This window comes from Podarcis muralis, chromosome 2 (assembly GCF_964188315.1).
Source record: "Podarcis muralis chromosome 2, rPodMur119.hap1.1, whole genome shotgun sequence".
Classification (NCBI taxonomy): domain Eukaryota; kingdom Metazoa; phylum Chordata; class Lepidosauria; order Squamata; family Lacertidae; genus Podarcis; species Podarcis muralis.
Genome location: NC_135656.1, coordinates 24,751,023 through 24,772,384, shown reverse-complemented (window position 1 = coordinate 24,772,384; position 21,362 = coordinate 24,751,023). Strand labels below are relative to the sequence as shown.

Below are 21,362 nucleotides of genomic sequence, written 5' to 3'. Positions count from 1 at the left end.
GGGAAATATGTTGCAGAACCAAAATGCCTGGATATGTTATGACCTCTGGGCACTATCGAAATTGCCAGTTCATATACAATGTATGTGATTTACAATCCCCACTGGGATTAATGCAGACTGGAACCTGTTAATCATATACTCCAAACTACCCAAACTATTAGTTATATTTCATAATTCTGGTATATATGCTTCTGGTCTACTAATAAATAATAGTAAATCACCCACATATCTGTCTGTGCTTAAAAAAACCATCCTGATCTGAATGAACAACTATTATCACCACCACTGGCTGAACTCTATTTGACAAAATCACTTTTAGTATCTTCTGTGTTAATTAAAGAAATTTGCCTATAATTTGCATACATGGTTTACTATTCCTAAGTGTGGTACAAGTCATACATCTACACATCATAAATTGAAGTTGACTGGGTGCCTAAGCATTTTGATAAATACAGAAAAGCTTAGGGGTCAGAAAGTTTGAATGTGCCTTTTACCATTCTATGCTGTTGCTCTAATACTCCTGTAGGATTCAGAAATGGTTGTTAATCACGGGCATTTTAAATGCAAAACTTTTATATCCCAAACCTCCTTAGATTTGGAGCCAAGAAATAAATAGCACCTCAATATAAAATTAAAGCAGAATTTCAACTTGCACATAGTGTATATGTATGTCTGTGGCACCAGAGATGTATTTGTAATTCATGCTAAAAATTACATGCCAGTCTGTAGTACTGGAAGATTTCCTGGGTTACAAAATAAGGGATATAGTTTGCACAAGTCTAAAAATTAGCAAACTATAAACAGAAAACTGTCCAAACCTGTAATTATACTGTGTAATCCATATGTTTACAGATTCTTTCTATCTTTTTTTACCCCTCAGGGGAATATGGATTGCGGCGAAGCTTTTTCTTCTTCCTAAAGCCCTCATTTTGGGTAAAGCGAACAAGAAATTATAAGGAATTGTATGAAAGCAGCATTAATGGAAGCTTAGAATTCAGTGAGATTGTTGAGCCTATATCTTCCGAATTCCAGGGAAGAGAAGCTATTAGGTATGACGGATGGTGCTGAAGTTTAACTTGAACCTATTGTCAGTTAAAACAAAAAAAATTCCTTCCAGTAGCACCTTAAAGACCAACTAAGTTAGTTCTTGGTATGAGCTTTCGTGTGCATGCACACTTCTTCAGATACCTATTGTCAGTTACTAATTGTTTTTGCACTTAGAAAGAAACTGGCTGCGTTTGCATGAAACGATAAAGAACCTTGGCTTAATAAATAATTTTGTGTACAAGCAGCATGTACACACTTTCCGATTGCTGCAAGCAAATCAGCTCAGCCTGACATTTGAATGCAGGAGTGTTGTTCATTTCTCCCTAACAAGCAATGCTTGGTAGGCAGCCTTAAATCAAGGCTTGCTGTTGGCTTTCAAATTCTGGTTCATTAGTGATAAGCAAACCACACTCCTAGGTCACATGAAGGGGGGAGGAAAGAGTTGAGTAATCCTCTGCATGTACATTATGGTTTATTAAGCCAGGGTCCTTGGCTTAACATTGCAAGCAAACATGGCTGCTGTGTGAAGTATGCATGCAGTGATAATTAATTTGTCAGTTTTATTATGCACACTCAAGTAAGAGGAGCAATGTGATAGTTTTCATATGCAAATATAGTTTGTCTTTGTCCTGTGAAGTGATACTTCTGTCATTGATTACTGGCAAAGAAAAAAAGTCCATATTGAGAAAAGACAGTGTTAATCAGTTTTGGTTCTATCAAAACATACATTGTAGAGCAGTACCTGTGCAAGTGATCTGAAGCTCCATGTATTGCTTAAGATGCAAATGTTGCATGTTGCACGTACTAATATTTCTTTCCTGATAAGAGTCAACAAGGAGGTCACTGCATGTACAAATCTGTTGCATGTTGACTAGTCAGTTTGCAATTGAGGCAAGGAAGGTCATTTTGCTAAGCACTCAAAGTACTATGTCTTTGCATAGGAACCAGCTTAGTTTCAATCAGAAGTGAGGCATATTCAATCCAATTAACCTTGGGTGCCATTTACCCATATTTTCCTTAGTTTGACAGGAAGCCAAATAGCAAAAAGTGGTATTTGTGGTTTAGAAATGTTCCATTTCATCTTTTTCACTGTATTCTGTGGTTCAGACTCCTCCTCATTGCATCCATTTCTCAAAATGTTTCATGAGAGATCAAACTCTGGAAGAAATCATAGTCAAATTATATGTTCAGGAAAAGTATGTGGTACTTTCTTTCTGGGAAGGGGTTGTGGCATAGTTTCCCAGGAGCATTGTACTACTTTTGAATATGAAGATCACCTTGCATTGTAAACCAAAACAAGAATATTCAAGATAATATAAATATGTGGTACCTGCATATTCTTTGATTTTATCTTGCTTGGTAAATTTTTACCAAAATTCTGTGTTTCTTTTTGAAAATAAATTTATCTTTTCTTCTTTCAGAATCAACAATGTTCAGAAATCATATATTAAAAAGGGTGAAACTGTGGAGGCTTTGAAAAGTAAGACTTCTTAGGTTTTCAACTGTCTGCCACAAGTGTGAGCCCTTGTTCTTTAAGTGTTGCCTGTTTGTTGTTTTCTGACAGTGACTATTTGCATGTCATGCTAAACCGTGGTTGAGCACAACATGCACTAGCAGAAATGAGTTTCAGCAAGACTTGGGCTTGCACACTCCTTCTTTTCCTCCCATATGCCTGGCAGGGTGAGTCCAGAAGATTTTGCTTTTGCTTTACCTAAATCACATCTTAACCATGGTTTAGCATGGTGTGGTCAAGGAGAAATAAACTGCACCAAATCTTAGGATTGTGCACTCCTGTTCAAACTGGGGTTCTTACTTCCAAACTGCTCTTGACCAAACCAGAGGAGGAAAGCAGAGCACATGAGGCCAAGGCTCAATACAAACATGGCTAATGGGAGCAATGATAAACCAGTATGCGGGTGAGTTTCTCTTTACTGACTACTCATCTGTAATCAGTAAATATCTCGATAAGGAAACATCAGTCAAAACAAACTCAATCTGTACACAACTGTGTGTTTGGCTTTATTAAATATTAAATGTTCTGTTAATGGTGGGGGTTTTCTTAAGAATAATTGATAGTGTATGTAGCAGTGGCTAAATACTTCCTGAAGCTTGTAGCAATACTATATAATGCCATTAATTAATCCCCTTCCTTTTTCATTTCTTATTAGGTTTATCCTTTGACATTTATGAGGGTCAGATCACAGCATTACTTGGACATAGTGGAACAGGAAAAACAACATTAATGAACATTCTTTGTGGATTGTCCCCACCTTCTGATGGTAAATATGTGCCTACTTCTGTTCTCTTTCCATTTGGCTTAAAGAGCCTTAATGGAAGAAATCCCCTGGAAGCCTATTTTGTGGTTTTTGTTTTGAAGTACCGTATTTTTCCCTCTATAACACGCAGATTTTTTCTCCTAAAAAGGAAGGGGAAATGTCTGTGCGTGTTATAGAGCGAATGTGTGGTCCCTGGAGCCAAAAAATCAGACAAAAATCGAATCGGGCTTCACGGAGAAGGGAAACCTGAAAAGAGGAAGTTGCAGCTTTCCTGCATTCTGCCTCAGGGTCTTACTGCCCACCCTCCTCTGTTTCCTTGCTGTGTTTGCTGAAACGGAACAAAGAGCAGGGAAAGCCCCTCCCCTCCAGGCAAGTAGAGTGTCGTTCTTTCTAATTCCTCTCTGTGCTCCAGGGCTGCTGGGGGAGAGGGAGAGGGAGGGGGGAGGGAGAGGGAGGGGGGAGAGAGGGGGAGAGAGGGAGGGAGAGAGAGAGAGAGAGATGGCTGGCTTGGGGGGAAAATTTTGCCTTTCTTTCCTCCTTCCAGTTAAATCCCTCCCTCATTCTTAGCCAGCTGCTTCTCTGCACACCCCTCTCATGTCCCTTCTTTGTTTTTCCTTCGCTCCCCACTTAAAATGTGGTTACAAAGCATAGATCAACATGGATCCTCAGGATCTTTGCATTGGGTCACCCCAAATTCACCATCAGATCACATAGCATGTCCATGGCTACAGCCTGCCCCCCCAAAATCACGCACCCACTGTTGCCTGGGGCTGCAATGGTGCAAAAACGTGGTTAAAAAGCATGGATCCACATGGATCCTCAGGATCTTTGCATTGGGTCACCCCAAATTCACCATCAGATCACATAGCATGTCCATGGCTACAGCCTGCACCCAAAAAATCACGCACCCACTGTTGCCTGGGGCTGCAATGGTGCAAAAACGTGGTTACAAAGCATGGATCCACAGGGATCCTCAGGATTTTTGCATTGGGTCACCCCAAATTCACCATCAGATCACATGTCTGTGGCCACAGCATGAAGCACAAAAATGATACATCCACTGTTTCATTCAGAATGTTTTTTCCCTTGCTTTCCTCCTCTAAAAACGATGTGCGTGTTATGGTCAGGTGCGTGTTATAGAGCGAAAAATACGGTATGTAACCCTTGGGATAGGCTTAATGTAGGTTCTGACTCAAGACCCCACTCAGGAAACCTGGGACATTTGAATGTTTGAATAGAAGCCTTTTCTCAACAAACACACACACACACACACACACACACACACACGTGCAGGCAGTGCTATTTATTCAAATAATAGTGGATCAACAAGAGATTAACAATGTAGGGAGCAATACAAAAATATATTTTACTCTAGTTCATTCCACTGTCTCTCAGGGTCCATCTATGCCAAAGGAAGTTTGTGCCCTTAGGTCTTACTCATGGTCGGTTAAGGGATTCGGCCCATAGATGTAGAATTTGAGAGCATCACAATACTGTACAGTCATACCTTGGTTTTCGAATTTAATCCATTCCAGGAGTTCATTCGACTCCTGGAACAGTTCGAAAACCAAGGTGCTGGACGTTCAGCTTTCAAAAATTGTTCGAAAACTGGAACAATCACTTCTGGTTTTCAATCGTTTGGGAGCCGAAACATTCAAGTTCAAAGGTGTTCGGCTTCTGAGGTTCCACTGTAATGAAATCCAGCTAGCAGGTCACAGCAGAGAGGCTGCAGTGCAGCGGCAACTGAGGCGTGCTGCAGTTAAGAACTACAGCAGATGGTGGCCCCAAGGTTTCTGTGACTCCACAGCTGCAAACCAGTAGTAATGGTTAATTCAGCCAGTAAAGCTTAGCAATTCCTCATTTCAAGCAGTGTGCAGGAGAACAGTTCAGCTCTCTTCCGAAAGATTCCCCCTCTCTCTGATCAGGTCTGTGATCCCTGCTTTCCAGAGGTTACTTTTTGGGCATCCAGCATCACTCTTATTGAGGGTAGCCAGCTGACAAGAAGGCACAAATAGTCTTCATTAACAAGTCATTCATTAACTAATTCCAACTTTTACAATAAAACATAGAGTGCAGCTCTAGCCAACATGCTGAGTTTGGACACTGTGTTTTCTCTGCACTTTCTGCTTCCAACTCTTTAGTGGCGTGCATTCTTTTCTCTACAGCTTTACAAATCAGTTCCAAGAGCTGTACTGTTTCTAATGTTTTCTGATTTGTGTGTGTGTTGGTGGCAGTACATATTATTATTTTTTTATCGCTTTTATTTTAAAACTAACTCTGCATGTTCAACGATGTTAGACACCTTGACTTTTGGGGGTGTTCTGCCTCAGGTTTGAGCTAGCTGCCTCTAGATATATATTCTACGCTGGTAGCCATCACAGTGTTAATATTTCTGCTCTTGTTTTTCATGCATTAGGATTTGCATCGATTTATGGCTGTAGAGTTTCGGAAATAGATGAAATGCTAGATATAAGAAAGGTAATTGGAGTCTGCCAGCAGTCAGATATATATTTTGACGTATTAACCGTGGAAGAGAATTTATCAATAATAGCTTCGGTTAAAGGAATACCTCCCAATGATATGATACAAGAGGTGAGTGCAGGCTAATGACCATATTCCATTATGCTTTCATAAATATATTCCATTATGCTACCATAATGTCTGCAAGCGATCTTGAGCCTTAAGGATAGGACATTTAACATGAAATACTTCTTGTCCTTGGTTTAAGGTCCAGAAAGTTTTACTCGATTTGGATATGCACCCCATTAAAGATAACCAAGCTAAAAAACTAAGTGGAGGACAGAAAAGAAAACTGTCGGTTGGGTTTGCAGTTCTTGGAGATCCAAAGGTAAGCAACAGAAGGTCAAAACAGTTGATTGATGCAGCAATAATATGTAATTTGTATACAAGAAATGTGTTTCTCTGCACTGCTTGTATGGTAAAGTAGTAGATATATAGAATCAGTTACATGGCGTATTTATTATTCAAATTTGTGCGCCCATTCTAGTAATTGTTGAAACTAGAGATGGAAGCATCTGACTGTCTTATAGTGGCATCTCACAAAGTTAAAGGATGCAGATTTCAGTCTGAACCCCAGGTCTAGTCTGTGAATTGGCTAAGGGGTATCTGTCTTCAAATCCTAGTTTGTTGGGTAGCTTATTCCAGCTCTAGTTGAAATGGATCAAGGTAGTCTCTTCCTCTTCAGTTCTGACAACATGCTTGCCCATCTCTCAGTAACAACCATGCCAGAAATATGGGCAGGGCCACTGGGACAATCTAGCAAGAAATCTGTGAGCCAAATGCTTGCCTTGCTGGAGCTGTATTTCCAACTGTATGTCATGTGTTGTTGTTGTGGAATGAGGATGTTTTATCAGAGTTAACCACCTATATTTACCTGCATGCATTATTATTTCTTACATCTGTACTACTACATTTGATTGGTCATAATATGGCTTGGTCATAATATGCCCTCAACTTCCTGTTACCAACATTGAGGTTGTTGGTTAACATTTCCTCATTGTTACTGATCAGAGCCAGTTTAGCAGCTGCATATGTATTTAAGTCATATTTAAGCTGCGTATATATTTGAGGCAATCCTACATAACACGAGGCCTGGAGGCCTATTACATCCCCTCCCTCTGAGTGTTTGAAGCCTCCTAGGATAATTCCAAGCACAGTTGTTTGCAGCTCTCTTCCCACTAATTTGTGAAAGCATCTTAGGCACTTTTATACATAACACCAGATGCAGTTCCTTCCCATACACTGTCATAATTGTAACAATTGTTGCAAGCCCCAGAACAGGGGAAAGGAGCCCATGACATGGTCCCTGCGCTTGGTTTTAGGAAAGGCAATACTGGCACGGTTAGAACCCGTACAGGCTCCAGTGTGAGCTAGGGCTTCTGATAGTCTTTTCCCACATCAACATGGCTATGCTGAAATGGTTTCCAGAATAACATAAGAAGTGAGCTAAAGATCGATTCACAGTCCATCAGAAGTGGTGATAGCACTGAATAATGTCTATGTCACTGAATAATGTCTATGTCACAATCTACATTGCTCTTGGAATGGTGCCAACATTTCTCCCCAGAGTTTTTGGAGTTCTTTACTAATGGAAAGGTTAATGAGAATGTGGGACCAATAATGCCAGAATCTCTGATGTTGTTTGATTTGTACTTCTGGACTGTGTTTCTTTTGGTAGGAGTGGATTTGTCATAATTATTATAAGGGGTGGGTGTGGGTATGTGGGTGTATGAGACTTCTCAGTTTGCAGGAGCTGAACAGGATGTGTTTCATGAAGCAGAGTGTTTTAAAAATTATTTTATTTTTAGTATATTCCCAAACTACAGGTAGGCAGACTGAGAGCGTGAAATAAAAACTTACAATAGCAGGAGATAATGTGCTTGAGGAAACAGTAGGGTTGCCATATTTCAAAAAGTAAAAATCCAGACACAAAACTTGTTGAGCTTTTTTCTTGGGACCTTATCTGGTCAAACTGTTCACATATCTGATAGACGTGATGATAATGATAAACAATATTATTGATAAGGGATAACTGTTACTTTCAAAATGAATAGCTAGTCCATTGTTTTCCATGGCCAATATTTAGGTATTACTCTTAGATGAACCAACCGCTGGCATGGATCCATGTTCACGGCAAACAGTTTGGAACCTCCTGAAAAATGGAAAAGCCACTCGAGTGACTGTGTTCAGTACCCATTTCATGGAAGAAGCAGACATTGTTGCTGGCAAGTGCAATTTGGGGGCCTTTGTGTTAGTACCAGTTTGGTAATATGGCCAGCTTATCGCTGTATGAACTGATATAACTGAAGGTACCTTCTGCTCTTGCTTCTAGATCGGAAAGCTGTGATTTCTCAAGGAATGCTGAAATGCCTTGGCTCCTCTCTGTTCCTTAAAACAAAATGGGGAATTGGCTACCGCTTGAGGTATCTGTAGTCTGAAAGTCTATTTCAATGTGTTCATTAATTTCCACTTTGCCTGAATTTTACAACTGACTTAAAAAACACCCAGTTTGGTTAGCTGGAAGTATAATAGCAATGAGTAAACCTGGTAAAAATGAACACTAGTTGGTTCATACTGCCTTATTTTCTTTCTTAACTATCACTACAAAGCAACTGTCGCAAGGTTATAAAAAAGCATTTGACAGAACAATTCTATGTCCATCCACTCAGAGTTCCCACTAAATTTAATACCACATACTCCCAGGTAAGTGAGTACAGGATTGCATTCTGAACAAAATATTAAATAATAATAACTTTTTTGGATCAAGCAGACTTATACCTGCTAGAAATTTCAGTAACATCCACAAAGTACTGAATGGAAATATGATTGAGTGTATCAGGTAGAGTTGCCCCTAAACGCCAAAACCCCTGCAATTTTTTGATTGCCTAGTATCAGGCATGAAGAAACGGGGGGTCCAGTTTGGACTGCCAAGCCATTTCCCCCAAACATTGCCAACCTGCCCATCAGCTACTATCGTTGGTGATGTCAGAGGGTGGGCTGGACCTTCTTGGAAAGCCATCTCTTCAGCCTCTGAAAAGGATCAGTGTCTTCCAAGAAGAAAAAGGAGTCTGCTACCTTTTTCCTGCTGGAGAGCAGCAGCAAAAGTGGGAGAGAGAAAATGCTGCAAAGAGCACTCAGTGTCCACTCTCCTGTGCTCAGTCAGGAGCGTGGATATTAATTTAAAGCAGCCATTCTTTTTTAAAATATATATATAATTTTTTTATTGAATGATTTCATGTTACAAAAACATTACAACCATACTACCACAAAATATAATTGAGAAATAAAAATTACATACATCAATCTTTTGTTTGTTATTTGTTATTTGCCATCTTATTTCCTCCCAAACTTTCCATACAAAACACACACATTCTTTGCAGTAGTTTCCCTCCCCCTTTAAAGTTTGCTGGAGCAACAGCAGCAAGGAGCACTGCAAGCAGAAGGGATTTTGACAAGTGGGCTGGGCAACCCATTTGTCAATCACATTATGTCATAGTGAGATATGTTTGACAACTGGATTGGCCTGCTCATCTGTCAGAGTCAGCCTGCTGAAAAGAACTGACACGTAGAAACAAAAAATGGTTCTCCACCTCTGAAATATATCTCAAAACGTTTTTGTGATTTATCTGTTGGATTTTTAGATACAGTGGTACCTCGGGTTATGTATGCTTCAGGTTACAGACTCTGCTAACCCAGAAATATTACCTCGGGTTAAGAACTTTGCTTCAGGATGAGAACAGAAATCGTGCTCCAGGGGCGCGGCGGCAACAGGAGGTCCCATTAGCTAAAGTGGTGCTTCAGGTTAAGAACGGTTTCAGGTTAAGAACAGACCTCCAGAATGAATTAAGTTCTTAACCCGAGGTACCACTGTAATTTATGAATACTTATATGTAAATTTTGATTTTCATTTGGAATAAGGAAATTAAAGTTTTAACATATGGTTTACAATATGTTCTTTTTGTTACTTAAATAAACAAACTATAGAGTCCCATTTTGTAAATAATAATTAAACATTGTGTGTGTTTGTTTTTCCTTAGTATGCAAATAGACAGATACTGTAACACAGAAGGCACAGCATTTTTGATCAAGCAGCATATCCCTGGAGCCAGTTTGTTAAAGCAGACTGAAGAGCAGCTTGTGTATGCCTTACCTTTTAACGACATGGACAAATTTTCAGGTACACCTCATCTCCCCTTTGAACACCAATGAAAATTGGAGAGCAGATGAGGAAAATAATGAAATTCATGGAAAACTAAATTGAAATGGACTTCAAGAGAAATAACATAGGTTTTGGGCCTGTTATGCAAGGAAAAGAGGTGGTATTTATTGTGAAAGGGGTCAAAACACCCCAAACTATGTTGTTTGGTTTGTGTTTTGTTTTTTGTAATCTTCCTTCCTTTCTTGGCAAGCGTTTAATAAAAATTATATAGTAGCAAGACAGTTCCCAGAAAACAAAACAAAAAAAAAAACCCTCAATTTCAGACACATTTTTGACACTCTGATAAATGAAGGAAAACATTCACCGTTTGTTTCATGTGACTTTGAACTGTTACGCTATATGCAATCATTAAACAATAGTGGCACCAAAGGCTTTTTTGTTGTTACACTCAACGGCAAACAGAAATAAGGCAACATGATTGCAAGAAATGTAATAGCTATAAAGCTCAGTGGGAGAGAATAAACTTTGCATGCAGAAATCTCTGGCACCATCAGGTATGTCTGGGAAAGACTTGTGTCTGAAGCCCTGGAGACCCACTGTCATCGTAGACCAGCAGAGAGACATAATACACCCATCCAGATACCTAATTTGGTACTCAAGGCAGGCTATTTTTCTCTAAACCACACTCGCCTGTTCCACCCCTCATGCCATATATGATATGCAGTCATAGAATCGTAGTGTGTGTGTGGAGGGGTGTCATCTAATTCAATCCCCTACAGTGCAAGAGTCATAGCTTAAGGAATCCCTGACAGATGGCCATCCAACTTCTGTTAAAAAACTTCCAGTGAAGGAGAGTCCACCCACCTCCGGAAGTAGTCCATTCTACTGTCAAACAGCTCTTGCCATCAAAAAGTTATTCCTAATGTTTAGTCAACGTCTCCTTGAACATCTCTGAGGGAAGGTAAAGATGCAACTCCCTGCTGAATTGTTTGCAGGCACTTGCAAAGCCCAGTTTGTTTGCCTGCATGGTTTGATTACATCACGGTGATGTCAGGTGATTGACCCGTCAGCAATCCCATCCATCAGCAATGCATCCAGTCCCTGCTGTAGGTAGGGTGCATCCAGTCCCTGCTGTAGGTAGGGATTGATCAATGGTATAAGACAGCTTCCTGTATTTCTATTTCCAAGCAGTAGCACGGCGGCGGCTGCTGTTGCTACTATTACTACATCTATTCCTGCTTCTTCTTCTTCTAGCACTGTTTGCTGATCTAGACATGCATTCCCATTTGGGTGTTATTTCTTATGGCGTTTCCATGACTACCTTGGAGGATGTGTTCCTCAAGCTGGAAGTTGAAGCTGAAATTAACCACACAGGTGAGAATCAATGACAGTACTTCCTGTAGTACATTACAGTTCAATGATTTGGTGACGAAGGATAAATTCTAAGTTGCCTAACCTGTTATCCTCCTTAGATTTCAGTGCATTTAACTCGGAGCAAGCTGAAGATGAAATGGATGCAAAATCTATGGATGAGTTAGAGCAAAGCCTGCTAATGCTATCTGAGACAAAATCGTGTGTACTAAGCAATAAGTCTCTTTGGAAAAAACAGGTCTCTACTCTGGCAAAAGTTCATTTTCTTAATTTCAAACGTGACATCAAATCACTCACGGAAGTGTAAGCATCTTGGCTTTCTGTTTCTTAGTCCAAAATGTATGAGAGTCAGAAATGGAAATAGGTTAAAAGGTTAAAACAGACCACAGCCCAGAGTGAAGGCTGCATCTCAGATTGGTGCCTTGTGTTGCAGCACCTGATAGGGAAATAGTGAATACAGCCTGTGTGTGTGTGGAGGAATTGCTATTGAGTCTCTTCGCTGCTTCCTATGCTGCACACTAGGGAACGCGGGTGGCGCTGTGGGTTAAACCACAGAGCCTAGGACTTGCCGATCGGAAGTTCGGCGGTTCGAATCCCCGCGGCGGGGTGAGCTCCCGTTGCTCGGTCCCTGCCCCTGCCAGCCTAGCATCTCGAAAGCATGTCAAAGTTCAAGTAGATAAATAGGTACCACTCCAGCGGGAAGGTAAACGGCGTTTCTGTGCGCTGCTCTGGTTCGCCAGAAGCGGCTTAGTCATGCTGCCACATGACCCGGAAGCTGTACACCGGCTCCCTCAGCCAATAAAGCGAGATGAGCGTCGCAACCCCAGAGTCGGTCACGAATGGACCTAATGGTCAGGGGTCCCTTTACCTATGCTGCACACATGTAAGCAGCATGCTGCATCATTGTGGAGAGTGGAAGGTCTGTGTAGTTTTCCCTTATCTCTTAGTGCAAGTTAAATTTGGGACTCAAATAGCTAGCATCCAGAAAAGAGAGAGCGAGCATACGTATGTGCATGCGTGCTTGAGAAACACAAAGGAGGTGTATGCATGCCTCCTAATCCCTATATTGTTCTAGTGTGCCAAGGAGAAGCCAGGAGATAGTTGGGGGTTGTGTGTTCATTTAGCTTTATTATATTAGATTATTTCTGTCCCACCTCACCTTTGCCAGCAATATCTGTGCGAATACTTAATGCGCTTCAAGAGGGAAGCTTGCCACATCCTGAAAAAATGTTTGAAAAGAAGTTCCAGTGAGGAAGTGGTAAATTTCAATCTGCACATTACGAAGCATTCACAAGGATAGAGTCGTTTGAAAAGAAATTGCATCATCAAACGTCACATTTGGCTGCAAGTTCTCTTAGCTAAGGCTTACACGTGAACTTCAGGAAATATTTCCGTCTTATGTTTTAACGATCCAAAGAGAAGGAGCCCGTGGAAGGAAAATAAGTGATTGAATTCATGTGATGCTCCAAGAAGGACAGGTGGCTATTGTTTGAGACTGGGGGCTTATCCACATTTTACCTTTCCTCACTTTCAAGGCATGTAAAGGTAAAAGTAAAGGTACCCTTGCCTGTACGGGCCAGTCTTGACAGACTCTGGGGTTGTGCGCCCATCTCACTTAAGAGGCCAGGGGCCAGTGCTGTCTGGAGACACTTCCGGGTCACGTGGCCAGCGTGACAAAGCTGCATCTGGCGAGCCAGCGCAGCACACGGAAACGCCGTTTACCTTCCCGCCAGTAAGCGGTCCCTATTTATCTACTTGCACTTTGACGTGCTTTCGAACTGCTAGGTTGGCAGGCGCTGGGACCGAGCAACGGGAGCTCACCCCGCCGCGGGGATTCGAACCGCCGACCTTTCGATCGGCAAGCCCTAGGCGCTGAGGCTTTTACCCACAGTGCCACCCGCGTCCCTTTCAAGGCATGATCCGTGTGTTAAAGCTGCAGGTCTGAGCACTGTTTTTGTTTTTAATCCTCTGGAGCTTTCCCCACGCAAACCTGCTCTTTAAAGGTCCGTTGGAGCAAGTGTCAATGTGTGGAAAACCCAACTTGACATTGGCTCTGCTTGAGCACTAAATAATGGGTTTCTGTGGGGAAAGCTCCAGGACAAAATAAAAAATAAAACTCTCAGACACAAGCACAGACCTGTGCCTAGGAAGAGCAGGGAAAAGGTAAGTGTGGATAAGCCATCTGACTACAATGCTAGTTTTTCAATAGCACTCCCTGCCCCTTCACCTTTCTGAACTTTTTAAATACCACACAAGGTGCCTTAGATATCATACTCATGGACTGCTGTCTCAATGTAGCTGTTCACAGGCTTGTACTTTTAGTATGTGGATGAGTGAAATCATTATTTAATGACTTGTCATCCAGAGCAAGGATTGCAGCCAGTTTTACCAGTGGATACAGTTTAAAGGGATTCTTACAGAGAATGCTTGAGCAGGTCAACCTGGTTCTGATCTATCAAGGTCCTTTCCTTTGTTACTGCGGAAGAGTACATGCTTGTCATCCTCAAGATATCTTGAATATGTGTTTTGTATTGAGCAAACTTAAGACAGATTAGTGTTTCCAGTAAAACAATGCAAAGTCACTTAGAGGTTTTACATAAATTAAAAAGCATACCGATTGTGTTAAATTAAATAAAAAATAATATGGAGGATGGCTATTCAGTCTACCCCTGCTCTAAAGGTCACAATTCTTTACACTAATTTGTACCAGCTTTATGTGTACTTTTTTCTTCTTATTTCAGGTTTTTGCTATTAACAGTGTTCCTTGGTGTTGAGATTTATATGTTCAATATGTATCGGCAATACTTCAAAAATGCAGTGGTTCCTATTACGTTTTCTCCAGACTTATACTTTCTTAAACCAAATGAAACTCATCATAAATATAAAAGCAGTCTCCTTGTTCAGAACTTCACTGGTAAATTACATTTCAATTTATTCGCTTTTATTCAATTCACCATATGGCATTTCCTTTTTTTTACTGTATGACATACAGTAGGAATAAATTAAAAGTGTAATTAAGTTTAACAGTAATCAGTGTAATGAATGGTTAGCTTGAGGACAAGTAGAAAAATCAGCCCTCTGGCAAGTCTGGTTTGACCCCCCCCCCCCAATTCAATCACAAATTGAATTTAAAGATATGTTTCTAGAATTGCATCTGGCCAACTTCACGGAACAGACTTTAAATACTTTCATTTTTGACCAAAAACCTGAAAGCTTTACAGCAGCATCAGTTAGTGGGCAGGGTATAAATATTTAAAAATAAAATAAGCAACATTATTTCATAATTATAGTGATTAATGACAGCACAGTGTGTGTGTGTGTGTGTGTGTGTGTGTGTGTGTGTGTGATAATATATACACATATTGTCAGTGCTTCAAGAGTATTGATCTCAGTCATGCACAAAGCAGACCCACTGAAATCATTAACTTTCATTTATTTCAATGTGTTGGGTCTGAGTATGACTTAATTGGAATTCACCCTAAAACTAAGGATATTTTGATGTTTATACGGGACTTCTGGAGAACATGAGCCTTCTTGTTTGCTGCAATACCAGTGCTAACTCTAAAGGTTCAATAATAATATGTAACTTTGGCATAGCAGGGAATGGGGAAACTCTTTGCACCTGTGAGACTAACCTTTCAATTTTATTTATTGTCTCAACCTAGGATCAGACATTGATGACATCATCAGCTCTCTTATACGCCAGAATGTACACACAGAAATATTCAATGGCAGTGATTATGTATCAGTTGCTCCCCACAATGGAGCATTAAATGTATCTCATGCAGGCAAGGTGAGAAGAAATAAAGGTTAAATATATTGGTTCTATGTGGGCATTGGTTCTGTTTGCTGGCAGGGAGTTGGGGTGCAAAATGAATTTTTCTCCCAAGTGGGATAGGGGAGGTTTTGAAATTTGAAGAGGGAACTTGCCTTAGAAGCAGGGTGGTAGGTCTTTTTCCTCACTGTCAACCTTGGTGGCAGCAGCAGTGGTAAGATCAAAGCTCACAGAGTTTTCTTTAATAGCTCTCATGTCATTTCCTTTCTCCCAGACTGCCCTGGTGTTGTTCCATCAGCACATAAAGTGCTAGGGGAAAGGAACAGTGGCACTAGAGATTTGTCGCTGATTATGCTCTTCTTGTTGTTGTTGTTTTCAGAGCTACATCTTTACAGCTGCTTTTAACTGCACCATGAAACATTCTTTACCAGTTATGATGAATATCATTAGCAATCTGTATCTGCACAATTTAAATGTCACAGAAAACATCCATGTCTGGAGTAGTTCGTTCTTCCAAGTGAGTAAATGCAAAGTCCAAAAAAAGTTCTTGTAAAATGAAGTTGCATTCCAGTTCATGACAAGGTGGCCTTTGTGTACATTGGATTGCATGACGTGATCTCCAAAACCAAACACATCTTTAATAATAATAATTTATTATTTACACCCTGCCCATCTAGCCGGGTTTCCCCAGCCACTCTGGGCGGCTTCCAACTGAATGTTAAAAACAGTACAGCATTAGACATTAAAAACTTCCCTAAAGAGGGCTGCCTTCAGTTGTCTTTTAAAAGTAAAATAGTTATTTATTGCTTTGACATCTGGTGGGAGGGCGTTCCACAGGGCAGGCGCCATGCCATGTGTTGTAGTCTCCCAGTTATTCCCTGTTTTGCAGCCCTAGTCAGGCTGCAAAACAGATTTATTTATTAGTTTTAGTTTTCAAACTTTTATTGTACTGTCTTTCAAAAGAATTAAAAATGCAAAATATGCAAAGTTACATAACTGCAAACTAAATATAGCAAAAACAGACTGATTTATCAAGCCACGGTTAGACACCCCCCCAAAAAACACACCCTTAAAATTATATTTCACAGTGGGTTTTTTCCCTTTGTATTCTAATATTGCAATCTGTTATTTTGCAGAAAATCACTGACAGAGGTTTCATAATGGTGCTGGTTGTTCAAGCTTTGACAGTAGGAGTCACAATAACTGGATTGCCATCATATTTTTCCATGGACAATGCAGAAAACCACAGGGTAACTTTGTATTAGAACATACTTTTTAAAAAAGCAATGTGAAATGTCCTGTACATTGGTTCAACACAGTGATTCCTCAGACCAAATTGATCAGAGGGAAAATCAGGAGTCACCATAGTTATTCCCTTGCCACCTATTTGGCATCATAACTTATTTTAACTGATTTCATACATTGTAGTGAATCAATTCAGGGCAGATATGGTTGTACGTAAAAGTGTTCAATTAGAATAAGGAAATAGCAGCAATATTTATAACTCCTCTGTTCAACATAGTTACCAAATCGTATTGTTCAGCTAATTGATTCTATGCTGTCATAACTTGGGCTGGTTGTCATGCTGCATTCTAAAGAGCTTATTTATTGGGTTTGATTAGTAGGATATTCTGGTTCAAATTCATTGCCACACTAGGACTCAGGTTGAAATCACAGATCATTCTGGTGAACTTTCATTTTACCAATCATCAAGAGTCACTGTGCTTTTTCTTCCTCAAACTACGCATTTGCTACTACCACCCAAACTGTCCCGTTATTCAGTCTCAGAAAAAAAACTATACCTGCTCTTAATTTTAATGATGCAACTATGTTTCTTTTCTTTTTCTTTTCTATGTGTCTTGTTTTTGTTTTTTTGCACCATGTATGCCTGTGTTGACCAAACCTTAAGTTCAGAGAGCAAACACAAATTTAAAAACTTCCACCCAACCTTTCATATATTCTCTGCAGATGCTTACATAACTGCTTGTTTCACTACTTACAAAGAAACTGGCATAAAAGTAATTATTTAGATGGAAATGATCCAAAAGCCTGTATCTTCCTTACACACCATGTTTCTTGTAGTATAACACAACTACGGATATATTTTAGCGTTGTACACTGTTGAGGAGTCTTCTGCTAGCTTGCCCAGAAAAGTTAACAAACGTTTTCTCTTTTCACAAATGGCTTTTTGGATCCCAACCTCTGGCTCTCTAAAAACCACAGCTATAGTAACTGCGGTTGCAACCTCTTTATTCATTACATTTACTTGGGAGTAAACCACATGGAATTATATGGGATTAACTTCAGAGTAGACATAAGAGTCTAAATGGGAGTGTGTAATTTCGCTACATGCTGCTTACATTTATCCTTTTTTAAAAAAATAATCTAATTGCATTTGACCTCAATATTCCTAACTAGGACTGTGCAGGCAATGGCCTATTGATCCCATGTTGTGCTGCCAGCCATATAGGATGAATAATAATAAATAATGCTTCTTAATTCCAATGTCTCTGGGTGGGAGGCTGCAGGCATTACCTTTATTTGTTGCTTTAATATTATCTTCAGTGACTGATCTTGGGCTAGGTACTCACTGTTGTGCCCCACTGTAAAACAGGACTAATATGATATAAATGAAATATAGTGCATATATGTGTGTGTGTGTTATGCATTTGATTTGCCTTGTAGCCTGTGGCTTGCCTCCCTGCTTTTGCCAGCTGGAGCCACCTGCTTGCATGCATATTAGTTCCTGCTTTCCTCTTGTGGCACGTTTGACTCTGGATTGTGTTGGCCCTGCTATTGTCTGCCAAACCACACTGCTGAGCTGCTGGACTCCGCCCCTAGCCCTACCCACTCCTGTACAGGAATGTCCCTATTTTCACCCATGAAATTTTGAGAGGTAAGTACTCCCTGGTGTGCAGGACTCTCTGCCATTGCTGTACTTTTCTTTGAGCTGCTCCCTAGTTGTAGATCATTTTAATTTTCTTAATAGGATATGTTCTCCCTCCATCTTGGTTCATTTATCAGTTAGGGGTGTTTGAGGTGTCTTGTTTCAATTAAATTAGAAGGACCCTTGATGTATGCTCCCAGTGCTTTTCTTCTAGAAAACCATATGTTCCAGCCCTACAGATAAGCTAGTGGCCGAGGGCTCAATCACACTTCCATATGTCCACCACTTTCCTCCAGGAAAACCCACCGAATCAGAACAAATAGCAATCTGCCGAAAATCTGGTTGCTGTTTGATCTGATTTAGTGCTGAAGAGTGGGTTTTCCTGGGGAAAGTGGCAAGGCAAAGCCAAAGGCACTCAGACCCGTATCTATAAAGTACAAGAAGTGTGGGTGAGCCCATAGAATGTTTTGTACTGTATTTTTTAAAAAATAGTTCATTCCAGATCACATTATCAAAAGCAAAAGTACAATTGTTGGATTTCCTGCCATTCCCCATATTTGACCTGGATTTTCATTTATTTTTTGCACCTTTGCAGATCAAAGCCTATACTCAACTGAAGTTATCAGGTCTTTATCCATCTGCTTACTGGTGTGGGCAAGCACTAGTTGACATTCTTTTATATTACATAATTCTCCTCCTGATGGTTGGAATCTTGTTCATAGTTCACCATGGGATTATTTTTTCCCCCGAGGAGGCTCTTGCTGTGGTAAGTTTTGTTTTCTTCCAGATACTTTTATCCCTTCCTTGCTCCCCTTATTGGCGTCACCTCAACAACAGAAATCCAGGAGGATTCAGAAATGATTTTCCTAAGGCAGGAAGGAACTCTGTTGCCATGGAAAGCCCCATTGCACCTGTTGAAGGGGCGGGCAGGAATTATTAAACTCCTGCTGGCAGGAATACCTGGCACCTTTGAAGGGAAGAATAGGGCCAGCAATGGAGCCACTGGATCAAAAATCAGTCTGTTTCCCTCGGAGGAACCGATCCACGACTCTTTGCTACACCATCCACAAAGAATAAAAATTAACTGCCCAGGTAGGCAGGAGCCGACAGAACTGCGGATGTGATGGCAAATCTGCCATTCTTCAGCCCTGGTAAAGATTCTTCCCCATGGCACCATTTTATTTTATTTATTACAAAAGCAGAATAACATCGTATTCAACTTGGAGTTCCCAAAGCATCTTACAGAGTACAGCAAGCCACAAGCCACATAATTACTAAAATCAACAGAGCAGCAAAGTGAACATAAAGCAGAAATTGCCTGCGTAGTGGCATTGCCTGCCATTTTACATGCTGCACTCACTGAAGTGTATTTCAAACATCCTGCAATGAATAATGTAGTATACTTATGTTTTTCTGCTCTACTTTTAACCCAGAGAACCATCAACCTTTTGGCTTTTAAATTGGCATAGGAGCAGATGGTAACACTGTAAATGAATACAATGGTACCTCGGGTTACATACATTTACAGTGTTACCATCTGCTCCTATGCCAATTTAAAAGCCAAAAGGTTCCGAGTTCTGATATATCTACAGTGGTACCTTGCTTTACGAACTTAATCCATTCCGGAAGTCCGTCCTTAAACCGAAACCGTTCTTAAACTGAGGCGCACTTTCCCTAATGAGGCCTCCCGCTGCCAGTGCCCTTCCACCATTCGGATTCCATTCTTAGACCGAGGTAAAGTTCTCAGACCGGAACACTACTTCCGGTTTTGCGGAGTTCGTAAACCGAATTGTTCATAAACAGGACTGTTCTTATACTGAGGTACCACTGTATATGAAACATTCCTGCATTGAGCTCTATAACTTGAGTCACCTTCCCTCAGGAAAGGTGACAGACTGTATTCTGTGTTCTTAATCATTTAGTTGTGTTTTCATGTTATGCATAACTCAAATTTAATTTCCCCCCTGCAGGTTTTGTGCCTTATTGGCTACGTACCATCGGTAATTCTTTTCCATTATGTTGTCTCTTTCACCTTCAAAACAATACAAAACACCAAAGAATTTTGGTCATTAATTTTTTCAACAGTAAGTAAAAGTGCAGTACTTGATACATCTTTCCTAGTTGATGCAATTTAGTATTTTAATGGATTGTTATATTTAAGAAATAATTATATATCTTTTTTTCATTTGGGTTGTAGCTCAGTCCTGCAAGCGTACAGTTTGCTGTGCAGCATGTACATGCTGCATGAAACCAAACTTTGCAGGATTAATTATTTGTCTCTTAGGCACTATTTACTGTTCCTTTTATTCTGGGTATTACTTTTCGCTTTCTTAGCAAAAGCAATCTATATAGCTGGTTTTTCAGTTGCCCACATGCAAATGAATGCTACAATATTTTTTAAAGATGGATAAAAAGAAATCAAATGGTGCTCTAATTTTATTGTAATTATCTTTATTTCTTTTCCCTTTCAGGTAGCCTTGATTTGTGTTATTGTTATTGATGTAGCTTTTATTCAGTCGTACGCAATAGCAATTATAATTCACACGTGCTTTTCTATCTTCATCCCAATATATCCTCTTATTGGGTGTCTCATTTCTCTAACAGAGGTAAGTTTGCAGTGAACTGAAACAGTGATAAATTTTGTCTGTCATTTCAAAAGTCTGGTGTGCAGGAGGCAATACATTTGATCAAAATTTCATTCCACATCACTCACTCATGTAGTGACTTAAGACTAGTTATGAGCAACCATAGCTGGGCTCAGGAAACTGAACTATTTTGAAAGTTGGAAAATAGGTTGTTATTTCTTGCAAACAACAACTGTTCATATATAGCATTTAATATAGCAATCTGATTTTAGTGGTATTCCAATAAAAGGGTAATTCAGATTGAAATCCACTTTGTGTTGGGATTCAGGGTGTGTGTGGATTGGGTCGAGGTGTCCTTCCATCTAGCCCTGTTGGCCTCCATCTGTGTTGGAATTACTTAAGCTATTTTCTTATTTTGGTGGACAGGGAGTGCAATAGTTTGGTTTGTCAAACACAATTCTGAATCAAACCAGCTAGTGTATACCCTCTGCTAGTCAGCAGTAGACTGATCTTCTTTACAATACCATGGATTATGAGAGGTGCCATATTTACTCAAATGTAATGCACATCTTTCCTGGCCAAATTGCACTGTGAAAATTAGGGTGCGTGTTAGATTTAATGGCATATTTGCATTCACTAGCAAATGCTTTTTTGGTTTCAAGGTTTTGAAATTTGACGTGCGCCTTAGATTTGATTGTGCATTAGATTCGCTTAAATACAGTATTAGATAGCAGTTCAAGAT

General features: G+C 40.1%; 1 protein-coding gene across 6 annotated transcripts in view; it reads left to right on the top strand.

Moving 5' to 3' along the window:
- Nucleotides 1-21,362, top strand: part of LOC114588342 (cholesterol transporter ABCA5-like) — a 53,271-nt gene that overhangs the window by 20,855 nt on the left and 11,054 nt on the right. For all 6 annotated transcript variants that reach the window (XM_028713573.2, XM_077924045.1, XM_077924047.1 and 3 more), the window contains 17 exons: nt 881-1,049; nt 2,469-2,527; nt 3,216-3,326; nt 5,740-5,915; nt 6,052-6,171; nt 7,930-8,068; nt 8,176-8,266; nt 9,881-10,020; nt 11,257-11,376; nt 11,475-11,676; nt 14,115-14,287; nt 15,039-15,166; nt 15,528-15,665; nt 16,285-16,398; nt 18,631-18,801; nt 20,006-20,119; nt 20,507-20,641. In XM_028713573.2, coding sequence (XP_028569406.2) covers nt 881-1,049; nt 2,469-2,527; nt 3,216-3,326; nt 5,740-5,915; nt 6,052-6,171; nt 7,930-8,068; nt 8,176-8,266; nt 9,881-10,020; nt 11,257-11,376; nt 11,475-11,676; nt 14,115-14,287; nt 15,039-15,166; nt 15,528-15,665; nt 16,285-16,398; nt 18,631-18,801; nt 20,006-20,119; nt 20,507-20,641 — 2,300 coding nt within the window. The remainder of the gene's footprint in view (nt 1-880; nt 1,050-2,468; nt 2,528-3,215; nt 3,327-5,739; nt 5,916-6,051; nt 6,172-7,929; nt 8,069-8,175; nt 8,267-9,880; nt 10,021-11,256; nt 11,377-11,474; nt 11,677-14,114; nt 14,288-15,038; nt 15,167-15,527; nt 15,666-16,284; nt 16,399-18,630; nt 18,802-20,005; nt 20,120-20,506; nt 20,642-21,362) is intronic.